Source organism: Mastacembelus armatus, chromosome 1, assembly GCF_900324485.2.
Source record: "Mastacembelus armatus chromosome 1, fMasArm1.2, whole genome shotgun sequence".
Classification (NCBI taxonomy): Eukaryota; Metazoa; Chordata; class Actinopteri; order Synbranchiformes; family Mastacembelidae; genus Mastacembelus; species Mastacembelus armatus.
In genome coordinates, this window is record NC_046633.1 from 8,531,054 (window position 1) to 8,548,972 (window position 17,919).

General features: G+C 39.7%; 1 protein-coding gene across 1 annotated transcript; it reads left to right on the forward strand.

Moving 5' to 3' along the window:
• Positions 1 to 1,890: 1,890 nt before the first annotated feature.
• pdcd4a (programmed cell death 4a) lies at positions 1,891 to 17,766 on the forward strand. Its single transcript, XM_026303957.2, has 11 exons — positions 1,891 to 2,356; positions 7,937 to 8,239; positions 8,578 to 8,675; positions 10,780 to 10,893; positions 11,071 to 11,292; positions 11,694 to 11,791; positions 12,223 to 12,337; positions 14,091 to 14,198; positions 15,346 to 15,456; positions 15,622 to 15,761; positions 16,184 to 17,766. Exons 1-11 carry the CDS (start codon positions 2,311 to 2,313, stop codon positions 16,233 to 16,235), a joined length of 1,407 nt encoding a protein of 468 aa, XP_026159742.1. The 5' UTR covers positions 1,891 to 2,310; the 3' UTR covers positions 16,236 to 17,766.
• The last annotated feature ends 153 nt before the right edge of the window (positions 17,767 to 17,919 follow it).

Genomic DNA, 17,919 nt, shown 5'->3' on the forward strand with positions numbered 1-17,919 from the left:
ATGCCTGTGCTTATTTATTTATTTATTATGAAATCTGTTCTTGTTGTTGCCTGGAGTACCAGCAATGCTTTACTTTGATATACAGCAGATGTCTAACTTTTATTTAGGCAGGGGATGTGCTAAAAACACCCACTTGTGATAAGCTGTCACTGTGAGTCAGGAGGAATCATCAGGCAGCACTCACTCTGAAAGCTTTTCAAGATGAAGAAGAAAAATTCATTTGTAATGTGTGATTACATTTAGCTTTCAGTGCTGATAACCATAGTCATGCCTGATAAAACTGATCTTGTTTTCAGAAATAAGACTTAATAATTTGCTGTCCCCTGAAACATAACTTATCAAGCCTGAATTTCCAACCAGGCAAAGAGGGCAGCTGGACAAATGCTCTAGAATAAATTGTGTTTTAAATGGTTCATGCAAATTTAATTGAAAATTTGCCTGGAAAAAAGGTTTGCTGAAGCATAAAATCAACTAATATGACAATGGGCGTAAAGGCCGTTCCTACTTTGTTCTCTAATCTTTGAGGCCTGTCTTGCAGAGGGTTGATCTGTCAAAATACTGTATAATATAAAAACCTTCATTATTTCAGTTGTAGTTCCTTGTTGCATAAGAGGAAACAGGTGCCCTAGAAAACTGAACTTTCAGTTGGCTGCTATGCCTCAATATGCAGAAATGTTGCAGCAGTCTATAGCTCACAAAAACAAAGTCAGGAAAAGGTTGCAGTCCAGATGTGAAGAAAAGCAACAGAATCATATCATTTGTGGATCTCTTGTCTGATTTTATGTACAATTCATAAAGTTATAAATTGCATATATTCCTAAATCATTCAGATAATCATACTGCAAACCTGAGGCCTATAATGAGCTAGAAAAATCCACACAAACTGGGAGGAGTAGTAGATACAAGGATTTATTAGGGGGCTATTTTTGCCTCTTGGCTTCCTGCAAGTTAACACAGCCATGATTATTACAAACCTGACATGTCACTGTAGACAAGTGTCATATCATAAAGAATGCATTTTGGTGCAAATGAAATGAGGAAGCACCATTGAAGGGGACAAAAGAAGCTAGAACATATTTTAAAAACATAAACCTGCCCTATCGTTTAAGTGAGTGTCATAAGTTTGCAGACATTTTTGTCAAAAGATTTTTGGCTTGTATTAAATATAGCTACCACAAGCACCTGAGTAATGATTGACCATCAGCAAACATCAGTTTTTACACAGGTTTTCAGCACCATCTGGTGGTGTGAATTGTTGATGACAGAATATACTTCAGCATGAAACGTAGCAGGTTTAAATATGCCCTTGATATTTCATTTAAAATCCTGCACAAACTCTTTTATTTGTTATCATTCTGAAGTATTTATTTTTGGCATCCTTGCCCTTGTTAGAAGTCAGTAAATGACCTGAAAGGTAATCAGGGAGATGAGGGTGGATTTGAAACAAACAGTCCATGTCCAGTCCAACTGTACACAAACTAGGGCCAATTATATTGACAACTACATTGTCACTTGTTTGTATGTACAACCACTGCAAATGATAAGGTGAAAAAAAAATCTGCAGCAATGACTGTTTCTTTAAAGCAGTCCTCATATAAAAACATTATAATGCTCAAATAAATATTTTATTGTGGTCTTTAACCGTCACTGTGTAACACTGCACTTGACACGATTTGATGTAATACATCCTTGTTAGTAAAATATTTATGAACAGACTATAGTTGCTTATTTCAAAGTCTTATTGTAATGAGATAATTAAAACAATTTATTTTAAGGAATAATAATACAGCGATGTAGTAAAGTCTACATCCGTTTATTCCTGCTCTGTGATTGGTCAGAGTGGACCAGTACCCGCCCCTCCTACTAACCACTCCTCATCCGCGTTTTCTCCACGTGACTCCGCTCGGATAGCTTTGCAAAGTTAAAAACAGACTTTTGTTTATCTTGCAGGCTGTTTGTTGAAATGCTCTGCGGCTGGTGAACGTGATTCTCTCTTTCTCTTCACTTTTGTCGTTTTACTCTAAACTTACATTCCTCTCCTGCACCCACTAGCATTTTCTGCTCTCCTCGTAATTCATCTTCAGATTTTTTTTTTTTGTTCTCTTAGTTCAGACCGTGCAGCACGAAAAATCAGGAGTCAGGAGGATTTCGGGTCCCCCCCCCCCTCTCCATCACGGGTCATTTGTCAAAAGACTGTTACAATACACAGCTTGTTCTGCAGACGTCTGACTTGCAGCTGGGGGTGTTCGTTGCAAGTCGGAAGGAGGAGCGCGTCGTGAGGATTTTTAAATCGAGCATTTGGAAAGCGCCATGGCTACCGACGTGGATACGTGGTCCAACGCTGCGCAAGCCGACGGTGAGTGAGAGAGCGCGGCCGTGCTTTGTGTCGTCTGTTTCGGTGCCAAGTCTCCGAGAGCTACCGCTGGGCCTGCTGGCGTCCTTTACGTGAGCCATTGTCCGTGCATGTTCCACCATGTGCTCTGTTAAAACCACGCGCGCGCGCACATACATACATAGGGCGAGTGCTGGTGCAACTATCGCTGCACATTGACGCAGCTCTTCATGTTCGAGGCTGCAACTACAACCAAACTCCATTTGCATTTGTGTAGTTTTTGCGACCTTTGACACGCTGTTTACAGTCGAACTGCTTTTACATTTAACCCTTTGGCGTTTCTGATTGGACGAGGTCACAACGCTTTACTTCCGCTTTGACCAGCCGTCGTGTGCACACACTGGCGCAACGGCTCAGCGCATTTCACACCCAGCTCAACCAGTAAATGCATAAAGGACAGTGAGCTGTTTTGTTTTGCACTATGTTATTACTGTTATTCAACCTCTTTTTTTTATCATTTTGGATGTTTAAGCCTGAATCTAAACCACTGCGCAGTGCAGTAACGTTAACTATTTAACGCCCCTTTTATCACAAGCTTTCTTTCATCAAGATAAATCACAAATCAGGACGCAGTTTGAATTCTCCAAACGAACACGGACGTCCTGTCTGTCACCCCACTCGCCACATACACAGTGTGTTTACGGTAGTGCTTCAATCACTGCGCACTGGCTTTGTGAATGGTACTTGAGCTCGTGGCAAACTGGCTTCCCTGCTTTCCTCTCCGTGGCAATGACGTCGACATGTATAGCCTGCTATAAGAGCCAATAGGAAAGCCTTACATAATCCCTCGCCTTTTTGTGCGTTTAAATGTTACATAAGAGATGTATAGTTAGTGCAAGCACCAGGTTAGAATATATTGAAGTGAGATCTCACCTTTGTGATTCACATTTACCCTCAAATATTAGTACCTTGAAATGTGTGTGTGTGTGTGACTGAAAACAATCTGCCATAATGCCACGCAGAGATAAATGTGAGCGCATGTTAGGCACTACATGGTATTTCACTGGCATGGACGTGTTGGAGGCAGCCAGTACTTCAGTGCACAGATGGGTCCTTCTGCATGAACTTTACTGGCCATTTTTTTGTCTCAATGAAGGTCAGCCACGCTTCATCAAGCAGACTCTGTTGATGAGGTGGTCAACGCACCCTGTCAAAGGCCCTATTGTCTGAGCTGCAAGAAAAAGGGAGAAAACAGTTCTTTAAGTTGTGGGTCAGTCTGCAAACTGAACTTAGACATAAGTATGGGAAAGGGTGTAGTGGTGTGTCAGTGTAGAAAGTCTTATTGGACATGGGTTTTCCCAGCTGATCATTAATACTGTGAGTGCCCATCTGTGGTTGTCAGTTTTGAAGGTTATAACTGGTTCCTTATTATCAATGAATCCACCAAATGAGTGATAAGTTTTTAAAACCTTGAAAGTAATGTCTCTAGAGTGACCAGCAGCCAAACAGCTCAATATATTCGAGACAAATATCTGTGAAAAACAATTGTGACACATCTTTCGATCTTCACCAGTACAAGTGGAGTTTGCCACTTTTGTTTATTAAATCATTGTTCACAACACATAACACAGCAGCTGCCAGGTACGTGTCTCAGTGGCTCAGGATTCAATGGATTCAAGTGTGCAAACTGTGAAGTTTGGTGACACTGCAGCTTTGAGCAATTTTTTTGCTATTAGGAGCAAAGTCTTTACAATAAATAACTGCATTTGTTATCTGATCTGGTTTCATGGAGCTTATTTTGACCACTAACTAAAATGAGAAATAACTTTGGGTGTTATTCATTTTATGTTAATGGTCATAATGTTTCACCACAATCTGAGTTGTCAAGGAACACATAGCTGGTCTGTGCCATGATAAGTGCTCTCCATGCCTGTGTAAATCCCCACTTGTGAGAATCTTGGATATATACATGCATTAAAAGCACCATTGCTGAAACCTTCTCACAGAAATGTCAAGCCAGATCTCTTCGTGCCCTGCTGAGTACACATTATGTTATGGTCTTGCCCTTTCTTCTTCTATTAACCCCTACCTCACATGCTATATGTTCACGAAAACATGTTTACATTAGTGCTCCTGCAAAGTAGTGCTTTACATTTCCCCACTGGAGGTGATTTGGCTGATTATTAAAAGAGAAAAATGTTATCAGGCTCTCAGCTATTTATCTGAACAGCTCTAATCTTTTTGTGCACCTCCCCCATGCACTTAATCTGTGTTGTTGCTCTGCAGAAGTGACTCAAGACACCCACTCAGCAAACGTTGCCATTCAAATCATTTCCTTTTTCTCTTAGTGTCAATAAAAAAAAAAAAAAGAAAGAAAAAGAAACATGTTTTTTTACATACAGCAACTCGGGTACCTTTATCCGTTGACCGTGTCTGACTGGTTACTCAGTTTTTGTCATGTACTATACATATAAAAAAGTGTGGGCTATGTTTCTGAAGCATCATTCTAAGCAGACTTTGGGTTGTCTGATCAAATGAAGTGACAGTTATACCCCTAGGACATCCACACCCTTTCCCCCTCCAACAGATATTTCACTACAGGACCATATGCAGTACAACTGTTCTCCAGTTGCTCCCCTTTATCGTTGTGCAGATGCTTGTTTGACAAATATCCTACAGTTATACCACACATGTATGCTTATGCTTTCTGTACATGTGTTGACAAATGAATGATCTGAGATATTTGGAGATAGTTCTAAAATGCTTTGCATCATTTCATTTCACAAACACAAAGACTGAATAAGAAGGTGAGGAATAAAGAAAGAAAGTTTTAGTATTAGACATTTCTAACTGTAGGATATTTGTCCTTGCATGCAACCCTGTTGATCTTGTCTGCTTGTGGTTGTTTGTCTGTTAGATCTCCACCTTCTAAGCTACAGTATAAACAATGGACACAGGCTTTTCATCAGAAGTTAATTTAGTGCACAAGTTGCTGGCAGTTTTTTATTTGTTGCATCTGTTTAAGGTGCACAGGGATTTATAAAGTTTGGCTCATTCTCTTTTTCTTTTTTTTTCTGCTTTTTAAATCAAAGGCTATCTGCTGGTTGCTGTCGTCAAAAATCTGCTTTAGTTATGGTTTAAAAGTTTACAATATAAAACTAATCTTACTAATAACTTGTACTTGATGTCCCCCCCCCATTCCCCCACCAAAAGTTTGTTTACCTTGTTTAAAATTGCATTTGTATCTTCCCCTGACTGAAAAATGCAGATTTATAGGTGTTCAAATCTTCTCCATTTTAAAAGTGTGCACAGAGAAACTTAGTTAAAACAAATGCAGTGTAATATACCAGTTCTGCAATAAACCTCCCCTTCATGAAGGTTTTTGTTGAAACCTTTGGAGAGCTCTAACTGTATAATTTTGCAGACTGTAGTTTGTGGTGCTGCTGAGGTATTTCTATTATTTTGTCAGTGACATTAGGTTAAATAGCAAAATAATACACTATCTCTCCGAATAATGCAGTGGAGCAGCACCACAAACTACACTTTGCAAAATGACAAGACTCAGTTGTATTAGACTGCATTAGTTTTAGCTGAGAGAACCTAAGAAACAGTCATCAGAGTGTACATTGTTCTCCACGGCAAAACGCAGGAGTGAAGAAGGAAAAAGGTTTTTGGCTTTAGAAATGAATTTGACAGATTTTGCTATAATTTACTATACTACCCATTTTTACAGTCGTGGAGGGAAACTCCATTACCTTTACTGCCTTCTTATTTTTTTCTTACAATGCAATGCAACAATGCAACTGTGTGGATGCCTAAAACTGAACAAGCTCTCTGGCTGTCGAAAGCTCCCACTCAGCATGTGGAGCAGAGGTCGTCTGCGTCTGGATGTGTGTTTAAAAAGTAGTCATCTGTGGGGGCAGTTTTGAAAAACCATCATGACAGTGTTGAGCTGGTTGGTATTCATTTTTGTGTACTCTGGTGGGTGTGCAGGATTAAAGACAGCACAGTGGGTTTTGTTGCTGTGACAGTAACACACAGACCTACGTTTTATAGTGATCCATAAAACAGCGACTCAAGCTGTGTATTACAGGGGCATGGTCTGCCGCATTTAAAAAGTTTGTTAGCCTGGCTGTGTTTTGCTGTGCTTGTTTTGCAGCAGAGAGTGCTGACTTTTTCTGCACTTTCCCAATTGGCTGGTCTTGTGTTTGGCTTGCTGCCATTGGATAGTTCCTAATTTACAGTACTGGCAGGCCCTGTGGCGTACTCGGAGGGGGAAGGAGGAGGAGCAAAAGGAGGAGATGACACATGGTCGGCTGTTTACAGATTTAGAAGGCCAAGGGTGTGGTGCTGCTCTTAATACGACAGGTTATTTCAGGGAGGTGCCCTGCTTTTGTGCAAAGGTGCTTCCTTTTATTTCTTATTTACTTTTTTGAGCCAACTAAACCCAAGTATGATATTTGCACTAGTTCTAGTCATTTGGTAGTTTTGCAGCACATAAATTGCTGCTGTTCTGTGCCATGTTAGGCTTCTCTGTGGCTTGGACATTTTCCCTGCCCTGTTTTCTACATGCCCTATAATCTAATGGGTCATCTGGGCCCATGTATAAGGGATCCAAGTGTTCATTACACCCTCAGAATTCCTCCTCCTGCTATCTCTCTCTCCTACAGCCCTGACATGTGATCAGCTGTGGGACCAACCATACCATATGTAGTCAGATCCAATCTAGCCACTGAGAGAACGTGAGATGACAGGGGAATAAAAAATAACTGGTGTCAGCACTTCTTCACCATGTGTTCCCCTTTGCTCCCTCCCTCCTCCTCATGCCTGCACAGAGGAGATCCCACTTGTTGTTGTTGTTGTTGTCGTCGTCTCTTTTTTCACCCACCGCAAAAACAACCTGGGACTAGATTTCTAAAAACAGTAGTTTAAATCCACAGATGAATAGTTGTTAAGTTACTTGACATCCTGACTGACCTTATATCTGCTGATAAAGCTGGGGAGTCTCACCGAAATGTCTGTGAATTTGCCCTGCCACCTTCCTGTGTTGTTTTGGGTGTTGCAGTATATGACCTTCTAGGCTGACGTGCAAAGTGCAGCTGTAATATATTGAAATGGCTGCAGCGCACACAGGAAAATGTTTGGTTTTTTTAACAGTTTTTAAAGTCCCACATATATTAATGTTTAAGCAAGTATATACTGACAATCACCTTATCTTCTAACAACATTTGTGTAGATAATTGTCAGTTTTACATTGCCGTTAGCTGTTGTTGTTGACACTGTTCATCTTGCAGTTTCGATTAATATTGTTTGCTCAGTTGTAAAGCTTGCATAATTCACTAGCATAGATACGATAAATTCTTTGATTGTTCTGAATTTTTATTGCGGTTATTAATATTGGTATTCCTGAACATATCGGAAACATTACTCGTTTAGGAGAATTGAATCTTGGGTTCATAGGTCTTGGTTCTCCAGATGGGGTTCAAATGTCTCATGTGACTTTTTCATAACTGATAATTTACAGTATTTGTTACTGTCTCATTTTGGCACAGTGCAAACCAAGTCATTTACAGTAAATGAGCTCTTTCAAATTTCTGTTCTTAGGGACGCTCACGCTTAATGACAACGTGCAAGAGGCTAACCATCCCTACAGTGATGATGATGATGCGCTGAATGAGGCGGAGGTCAACGGTAACTGGACGCCCCAGGAGAAGGCACTCCATGAGGCACGGCTCAAAGCCAAAGCCAAGCGCCGCTTGCGCAAGTCCTCATCCCGTAATTCCAACAGCGAGTCATTCTCTGAGTCAGGAGAGCTCGCTGGAAGTGACCCACACAGCCCAAAGGGCAAAGCCAACACCAACGACCGCAAATCCAGGACGGGCAAGGGCAGAGGCCTACCAAAAAAAGGTACAGTTTGCTGTAACCGGCTTTACGACAGAGCACCACTTCATGTATAACTAAAGACATTTCAGCTTTGTGCTGTAGAGGTGCCCAGAAGAATAAGGGTACCTCTTTCATAAAGATTAGAAACAGATAAGCTTTCAGCTTCAGGAGTGGGAATGAAAGAAGCTCTGGTCACGTGTGCTGACTGCATTGTATATACATGTGGATTGTTGACAGAGGCAACTAGTTTGGTTGAAAGCCTTGTGTTTTTCACAGCCTGCGTTTAAGTGCATTTAAGCTATGCTTGGACCAGTGCCTCTTCCACAGGTGAACTGCTTTTATAGTTTGTTTGTTGGCTGCAGGTGGGGCAGGTGGTAAAGGAGTTTGGGGGGCTGCTGGGATGGTTTATGAAGTTGAGGAGCCTGATGCACGGGACCCCAACTATGATGAATCTGCTCAGGTGAGTTAGTATGGCACACTGTCTCTTTGGATTTTGGATGTTTGGTGCAGCAGTGTACATGTTTATTTAGAAGACATAGTCATTAAAAATGTTGAACATGATCCTTAGTATGATGATGGTCTGTAAGAAAATGTGGACTTTCCATTATGATTATAAATGTTGACAGTATACTTGAGCACATAGGTGGCAGCAGTGTAAAAATTGTGAAATAATATTTAGTCACATTGTCCAAGAAAGTGTGCACATTTTAAAACAGGTCTTGCAAACAAATAGTTTTCAGTGTTTACTACAAATATTTTCTCAGGCTTAATTTGTTATCATAAAGACGAATTAGTCTGAAAGACGACTTTTTTTCTGAAAACCCACATTAGAAAAGTTTTTCCTGTGGCATATGTGTCTTTGTGTTTTTTTTTATTTTTTTTATTGCTATTTGATGCTATTTGAGCATCAAGAGTCAGCACTCACATGCCCCCCAACACTGTTTTTTGAGCATCAGCAGCACAGGTTTGTTTATCACAGTTATTGTTGGTCAGGCCCGTTGTGTGGGGCATCTTTTTTGTTCTAAAGAGGCCCACTGATCAAAGCCATGCGTTGTATTGGCCCATACCTTTTATTTCTTGTGTCAAATGTGCTGATGTTGAAGGGCTGCTGCTGCTGGGATGCACTGAACATAAGAGGCTTTGCTGTGAGAACAGGATAGTGACACTCAGTTACTGTTCAGTTCACAGTCGGACAATAAACACATGCAGTCTGGCATCTCTATTGAGTTACACAATACATTGCTCTCGTGTGGTTTCTTTATTGTGTCTTGCATAGGATTTATTTTCTCCCCACAGTCAGTGAAGAGATATTATTTCCTGTACTGGGTTAGACATGTAATGGTCTATTGGGGTATAAAGGAGCTGTTTTATATGAAAAAGTCAATGTGATTTGACCAAGGTGCATTTCAAACATGCCCACTCACGTGATTGTTTCACCCAGATGGCTCTGTCCCACAACAATCAACAACATGTTCAATGTTTAACCACGTTATCAAGCAAATGCTTCGTGTGATGCTGAGGGCCAAGTTTGCTTGTCTCCTGTTAATGACCATGGTAATGGCAAAGCAGAGTGGGAATGGCACTTCTGTCAGTATGGAGTGATTTGGCCTTGAATGGTGTTGGAATGCACTGGAAAGATGTTGGTGTGTAAAAAGGGAACTGGGACAGAGTGGCACAGAAAAACACACATGAACATGTGCAGACAGCTGCCTTTAGATCAGCCTCAGGGAGTCATCTGATAAAGGATTTCTGAGTGGAACAGGTCATCCTGTTCATGGGAAAATAACTAAATGTCTTAATAATTTCAATAATCCTGTATTTGGAAATTTAAATGCTTTCCTTTCCTCTTGTTTAACAGACCCATGATTGAAAAAGCTGCTTTAATGTGAAGACCCTGCAGAAATTTTAAATGCCGGTTTCTTATGTTGCCTGCACTTGGCCACATATGATTGTTTTGGTTTGCTCCCATTGCCTTTTACAGTCAACAGGCACTTGATGTGAAATGAACAGAAACAGGAAAATGAATTAGCGTGTAGGACTTTAGGCTTCAGTCTTTTATTCTGAGATTTTTTTCCCTGTTTATATGGACTTGGGCATGTCAGAAGAGGTCAAACAATAGGGTAATAATTTTTGTTGCTGTAAACGGTACATGACATTAAGACTGGAAGGTAAAATGGAAAGTAGTTCTTCTCCTGTTAAAGTTTATTTCTGTCTGTGCTAAGATTTGTCTTTTCTATAGTTGTTTAGGTCAAACACAACCTCACCTCAAAAGTTAGTTGGACCGAGTGACATTATTTGGATTCAACAGTGCAGCTGCCGTTCGATTGCATCACGGAATGATAAAAGTATAACCAAGGCTTTTTAAATAAAATTCCTATGACAGTGAACATTTTTAGGATCTGGAATTTTATTGAGCTTTCTGTCAGGCCCATGGCGCTTAAAAATGAATGATTATTGCTGAAATGCAGTTACACACGTTAAACACAGGATAGAATATTTAAAAATGAAGATGCATCCATATTTGTGCTCATGGATTGACTGACAATGTGTCTGTCCTTCCACAGGGAGACACAGTCTATGAAACGGTTGTGCCAGAGGTGGATGAGAAGGAACTGGAAAAGATGGTCAACCCAATTGTACAGGAGTACTTTGAACATGGAGACACAAAGGAGGTCCAGGTAAATTATTTTAAATGAGTGGATTGAAACAAGTAATTTTAGAGCTGATTGTTAGATTGACACCACTACTGATTAGACTGTAAATATCTATAAACTCTAATTGTTTTAGAGTTTAGATTGGCATATTGTGCATTATTGACAACGTTTACATTTTTTACTTGTCCTCATACCTGTCAGATGCTGCTGAAGGAGCTCAACCTGGGCCCTCATAAGTACGAGTTCTCCTCCCTGGCTGTGTCCCTGTCCCTCGAAGGCAAGGCCAGCCACAGAGAGCTGACCTCCCGCCTGCTGGCTGATCTGTCGGGCAAGCTGCTGTCACAAGTTGACATGGCGCGTGCCTTCGACAAGATGCTCAAGGAGCTGCCAGACCTCATTCTGGACACACCGGAGGCTCCACAGGTAGACTGAGGATCTGAAAAAGAAGTGTTTTCAGCAGTGCTTTTTATGACCGTCACAGATCAAGAATGTGAGTTTGTGGTTGTGATGGTCATCAAGAAGCAAAATATCACTTTTTAATTTAAATCGTCATCTGCTTGTAATTGCCACAGAAGTGGAGTGTGATCTTGTGAATCAGCCTGGAGAATTAAAATCTTCTGATTCCTTAGATTAAATCGATGCCTTCAGTTCTTTAGAACCATTGAATTGATTCTGTAATTGCTCAAAGAAAAAAATGGTCTGTTACCTGTTTGGGAAACATGCTTTCCAAGTGTTCTCTGAAACTACTGTTCAGAAAGGATTAAATAAATTTGCACTATGTCTCTGTCTCAAACTAAACCTGAACTTTCTTTCACCACCATCAGATGTTAGGCCAGTTTATAGCCAGAGCCATAGCGGATCACGTCCTTCCCATGTCTTTCCTGGACTGTTACAAGGGCAAAGTGGACTGTGACCATGCCAGGTGAGCCAAGACAAGTAAAACTAACATACAAGTAGCTTCTTAAAACAAATCAGCCTTTAAATGCGACAGCTGTAAGATTTGATTTTCAGGGTTCTTTAAGGTGAGATGACCTAATAATGATTTAGGATGCAACAGGATCACACTTTGGTTTTCTTTCTAGCTGTTAAAAAGCTGTTGTAGCTGTTCACTTTAAGAGGAACAGATATCTTCCATTCCCGTAGTGTAGTTTGGTTGTGAGATAGAAAAATTACGTAGAAAAAAATACATTGTATTTTGGTGCTATCTTGGTATTTTTGGGCCTCTATGACAGTTAGGTAAAAAAAAAGTCTAGTTTTTCTGTGTTTTCAAGCAAATTAGATTTAATATACATTCTTTTTCCCAATTTTTGTGCAAAAAAAACATTTGTTGGTCCTTCTTAAATTTGTTTTCAGAGTGGCTTTAGACCGTGCTGCAGTGCTTCTGACCATGAAGAGGGAGATGGTTCGCCTAGATAATGTGTGGGGTGTGGGTGGAGGCCTGAGACCTGTCAAACATCTCATCAAAGAGGTGAGTTCAGGCCAGACGGCAGAATATTACATGTTTAAAAACTGATAAACTTGGATATTATTTGCTCATTTCAGTATTCACAACAATTTATTAAATAGTCCTTAACACCTGAGGTCAGTGTCAGCTCTGCTTCTTTGTTGACCTTATGTAACATAAACAGAAGGCAGAGATGCATGCTGGGTAAAGAGCCACAGGCCAGCCCTCTGTTAAGTTGATCTGTCAGCGGGGCAGTTTTTGCCCTGAGAAGTGGGAATAGCGGATACACACCCATGGCTTCAACCGCTACGTGCACTGTGCATACACACACGTACATACACACACTATTGTTTACTGTTATTCTTCCATGATTTTGATTTTCTGGAATTTTTCATGCTAATGTGGGTGTAGATATTGTAGGAGTTGTATGAGTTATGTAACATTTTAAGTGAATGTGTGCATGTGTGGAAATGAGAGAGTGGTGCCCTCAGTCATACAGCATTATGTAAGCCTCAGCAGCCCTCAGGCCCCAGGCTCTCCTGTCCAGTTTTGATTTCCTGCCTAGATGTCCGCAGCCACAGGGTGAGCTTATGGGGCTTCAGGGAAACACAGGGCCTTGTTAACTCACTGCTCACTTTCTTCTCTTTTGTTATCCTCTTACTCATGACTTCATCTGATCCTTTCAGTTTCTTTGCCCTCTGCTCTGTCACTGTCTTACCTTTCCTTCCTCTTATGTTTGTCTTGATGCTCAGTTGGCACCACATTCCCATAGCACGGTGAATCAGAAGTGTCCGCCTGGCCCAGAGTTTTGAACTTGCTCCAACAATCATGCCTCTCTCATGATTAGTTGATCCATAAATAGGTTTAACGACAAAATGTCTGTGCAGCTCAGCAGTAACCAGGTAAAACTAACAAATGAAGATTCAACTGGCTTCAAGTTGTATATTAGATATGTGTGCCAGGTTTTATTTCTCCAAGGAGGTCAGATCAGGTGCTCTCTTAGAGCTTGATGAAAATATTTTGACCTCTCTGTTCACTCTCTGTGTATTTAGTGCTGAGAATACAAACAGATGTGAAGGTTTGGTGTATCCTGGGTCTACCAGAAAGACTAAAGCCTTGTCACAGATAAAGACTGAACAGCCAAGGTAGAGGCAATGAAACAGCTCTTACTATAACATGGTAAATTCAGGACATTTTATACTTACGTTTCATTTTCCATCCATTACTTACATTAGACAATGTAAGTAATGGACATTAGGTTTACATTTACATTAGGTTTATAGTCATAAACACAAGTAGTTGTCTTCCTCACAAAGTAATGCAGATAATTCTTCCTTCAATGTGTGTTTTCTGTTCAGCTGCTGTTAATGAAACTTAGTGTTGTCTGCAGATCACAGATATGGAATCTAATAAAGTTCATTGATACTTTCACTGTCTCTTTCATTGAATATTGTTTTGACCAAGTCACAATCATATTGTTTGCATAGTTCCTGTCTTTTCTAAATTTAATTTGCCAAATGTGGGTCAGCAAACCTTAATGCATTTTGAGCCAGCAGACATGAAAGGCAGAAACACTGTATCTGTCTGCTCCTGCTGGCAAAACTCTGAACAGAACAGTCTCTGACAGGCTTTGTAGACAATGCAACTCATTCTAAGGACAGTACAGGTATAAATCTCTGGCTGTGTTTCATAGTTTGCACACACTGTTAATACCTTGTTGATATGCAAAAACCTAGAAATCTCAAAAGTGATTTTTATGTGTGCACAATTGTTCTAGATGAACCTTCTGCTCAAGGAATATCTCATATCAGGAGACATATCAGAGGCTGAGCACTGTCTGCGGGACCTGGAAGTCCCCCATTTCCACCACGAGCTGGTCTATGAGGTATTAAAGTCAAAATGTTACCCTCATCTTATTTTGAAATTATTTTTGGGACATCATATAGTCTTGGAGTTTTGGTGAAATTTCTACATGTTCACCATCTTTCTCTCTTTCACTCTGCTCAAGTAAATTGAAGAGCAAACAGAAATGACAGTCCCTGAGTCTCTGCCAAGGACAGTGTGTGTTTGGCAGAGACTTTCTCCTGCTTGCACTAAGTGTATTAGCAAAGCTCTGTCCAAGTCAATCAATTCAAACTGGAGAAGCACATTGCAATATATATAAATGTCTATCCTCTGTGCAAATGTAACTTCTCAGTGAGGTATAATTTGTTGCATGATATATTTTTGCAATGTTTCTCATTTTCAAAAAGAAAATGGACATTCAGTTATTTGAAAGCCCTTTCATTATTTAAAACATTCTGTCAAAACTACACCTGCTCAAAGTGAGAAAATTGTCAAATTCTTTATTTTTTCAGCAAATGAAGCTGAATAGACTCGTTTACATGAAAATATGTTTTTAAAAAAAACAGTAGTAATCAATCTGTACATTACACTTTTTTTTTTTTTATGAGCTTTAACTATTCTGGTGACAGTTTTGTAATCCTCCCACCCTGTACTGTGGTGTAGCTTGTTGCTATTTGTCCCGCACATACTACACGTTCGAAAGGTGTCTACCGAGTTTTTACTGCTTCTACAGTCTGGCATTGCGTCATGATTTCAAAGTGCAAAGGTATTTGTCATAGATTTCAACACACCAACCAAAATGACTAGTAAGATTTTTTTGTTGCTGTTCAAAGATAACCACATTTAAAATGTCTTTTATATTAAGTGGGGAGATCAGATAGTGAAGTGATGTTTGTTTTGCCTGTTGAACATTGTCACTGTGGCCAAATGTGAATAAATAGCAGTCAGAGCAATAGATTTTCATTCAGTCTATAATTGTGTTGTGTATGTGAGGAGCTACTAAGTGGGTGGGAGCTCACCTGAAAGATTAATTATGATAGTTTTTTTTCCCCCATAGAGGTTTACACACAAATCTCATCAGGTTCAGCTCCTAACAGCAATTATCAAAAAATCTTTTTGGTTCTGATCATATTTAACTTTAGATTAGACACATAAGTGTTTTTCTCTGTCTTACTGTTGTTTTTCAGGCTATTGTGATGGTGCTGGAGTCCACAGGGGACACTGCCAGTCATATGATGATAAAGCTGCTCCAGTCCTTCTGGAAAACAGGGCTGATCACTGTGGATCAGATGAACCGGGTCAGTCCCTTAATGTACTACTTCTTTACACTAATTTAAGATGAAATATCGTTTTCTATGAAAGAAATTTTCTGTGAAAGTAGTATTTTCGAAAATGTATGTGCATTTTACTTAGATCTGGAAAAAATTCAAACTAACTATATTTATACATTGTTTTCTATGTAGGGTTTCCAGCGTGTTTATGATGAACTCCCTGAAATCAGCCTTGATGTGCCACATGCCCACTCTATCATGGAGACCTTTGTGGACCTGTGCTATCAGGAGTCTGTCATCACCAAACAGCTGAGGGATGCCTGTCCCTCCAGGTTGGTTGGGCAATGATCAGCACTTTAAAATACACAGGAGATACGTGGTGACAAAGTGACATAAACATTTATTCCTCGTCCATTATTGCATTTTTTTTTTTCAACAAGAACTCGCCAATTTCCATTTGTTGCCTTTTCTGTTTTTTGTTTTTTGTTGTTTGAGCGCCCTCTAGCCAGAGTGTTAAGGGTTGCACTTAAAGACCAAAAAAAAAGTCTTTTTAAAACAAGGTTCAGTGACTGCACATAGTGGCTGCACATATAACACTTATATAACCACATATACAGTACAAGATCTATTCATTGTTGGTTTTGTCCTTTTCAGAAGATTTGATGGCAATGATAAAAATATAACACATTACCAGGCTTAACCTTTAATGTTAAGGTGCATACAAAAATTTGACTAACTTTACTTTCTCCACCAGAGGGCGAAAGCGTTTTGTAAGTGAAGGAGATGGAGGAGTGATCAAGAACTAATCTACAAGAAGAAGAGGAAGTTCAGGGAGGAGCAGGGTTTCTACAGGTTCTTACATCCTGCTTCCTCTCCAGCTTTATGTTCCTGAACCCGGGCATGCTAGCAGTCTAAAGTTTCCTTGTTCCTCTCCTGATAATGTTATTACACAAACCAGCGTTGACGTTCGGTGAAAGCAGACTGAAGAGTGGCCAGGGTGTTTGGTTCCCTTCATCTTGATCACCACTGTTTGACATATTTTCTTTGTAAGAATATTCTTTATTTCTGGGGTTGGTTTGCCTATCTTGGCTCAGTCTTTGTACCTGTTTGTCAAATAATTGAAATCAGCGCTGCAGAAGAGAGACAGGTGGCCTGGTTGGGTTTTGTGGGAGATCACTTTGGGCAATTTGTGTCTTGCTTTGCTTCACCTGTTGCCACATCTCTATATTTTTTCATATTACACATTATAAATGAGGGGGAAAAGAGCGCATTGTACAGTTAAGTGAGCACCTGGTAATTCTAGCTTAACAAAAAAGATCTCAAACTTATTTTCTGCCAAAAATGATCTGAAATGTCTTAGGCTACATGTGCATATAGCAAAGCACAGCAGTAGTCAAAAGTAAGAAGTGTTGGTGATTTTCTTAAATTTCCAAAACAAAAAAAAAAAAAAAAAAAAACTTTGAAAGCTCTTTCTGAAAATAAAAGTAAATTGGAGTTACATATTAAACCAGCAATACTTTAAGCACTCGGTCTTTACTTGCACTTTGTAAAGCCACATGGGCAGCAGTGTTTTCCAGGTAGGTAACCTTAAAATACCAAGCCACACCTTCTGTAGGACTGATATGGAAATCTTTAAACTGAATCTATACTGAGAAATTGCAACACCAAGATATCTTTTTTTTTGCAACTGTCTATAACAGTTTTAGATGTGAATAAGAAGTTTAACTAGTTCATTAAAAGAGCCAACAAAATAGTTCCTGATTTTTTTTTTTATTTTTTTTTTCTTCTTCTTTTTCCTCCCTCATGCCATGTGGTATTGGTAAGAATAACCACAAGTGTAACAGACACAATCACATTGTTGGTCATAATCATCAGTTATGATCTTTAATGAATATTTCAGCATAATCTTTCACTTTGCATTTTTATGGCCAGAACAGGGATTAATATCCTAAACTTGTTTTTGGAAGCTCTTTAAGGCCAAAGGTCCATCCCAACCCCCCCCCCACACACACACACATAAAGCTCTGTCTTCTGCCCCAGTTAACGGAACGCAGTTAAAAAGTACCTGGTCATTTGTCTTCGGAGCACTGTTTTATTATGCAAACGGTGTAAATAACTGATAGAAGGAAGTTTATGTTAAATGGTTTATATTTGGAAACTGGTGTAAATCACAGAACACACTGATGCATGCAGTGATCCATTGTCAGATAGAGACTACACTACATTGCTAATGTTTTGTATTCCTACATTTGTACAACTGGTTTCTTTTGAATCAGCAACCACTGCCCCACAGAAGTTCATTTTATATATTTCAATAAAATTACACATTTCCCTCTGCAGAGTGAGATTGTTTTTCTTTCTTGCACATTAACAATATGATCATTATGATCTTTAATTTAGTGATGAGCAACATGGAAGCTTATGACGTCATACTCATAGACTAACGATGCATTCACGTCATATCGTTTAAACTGTACATCTCATCACTTG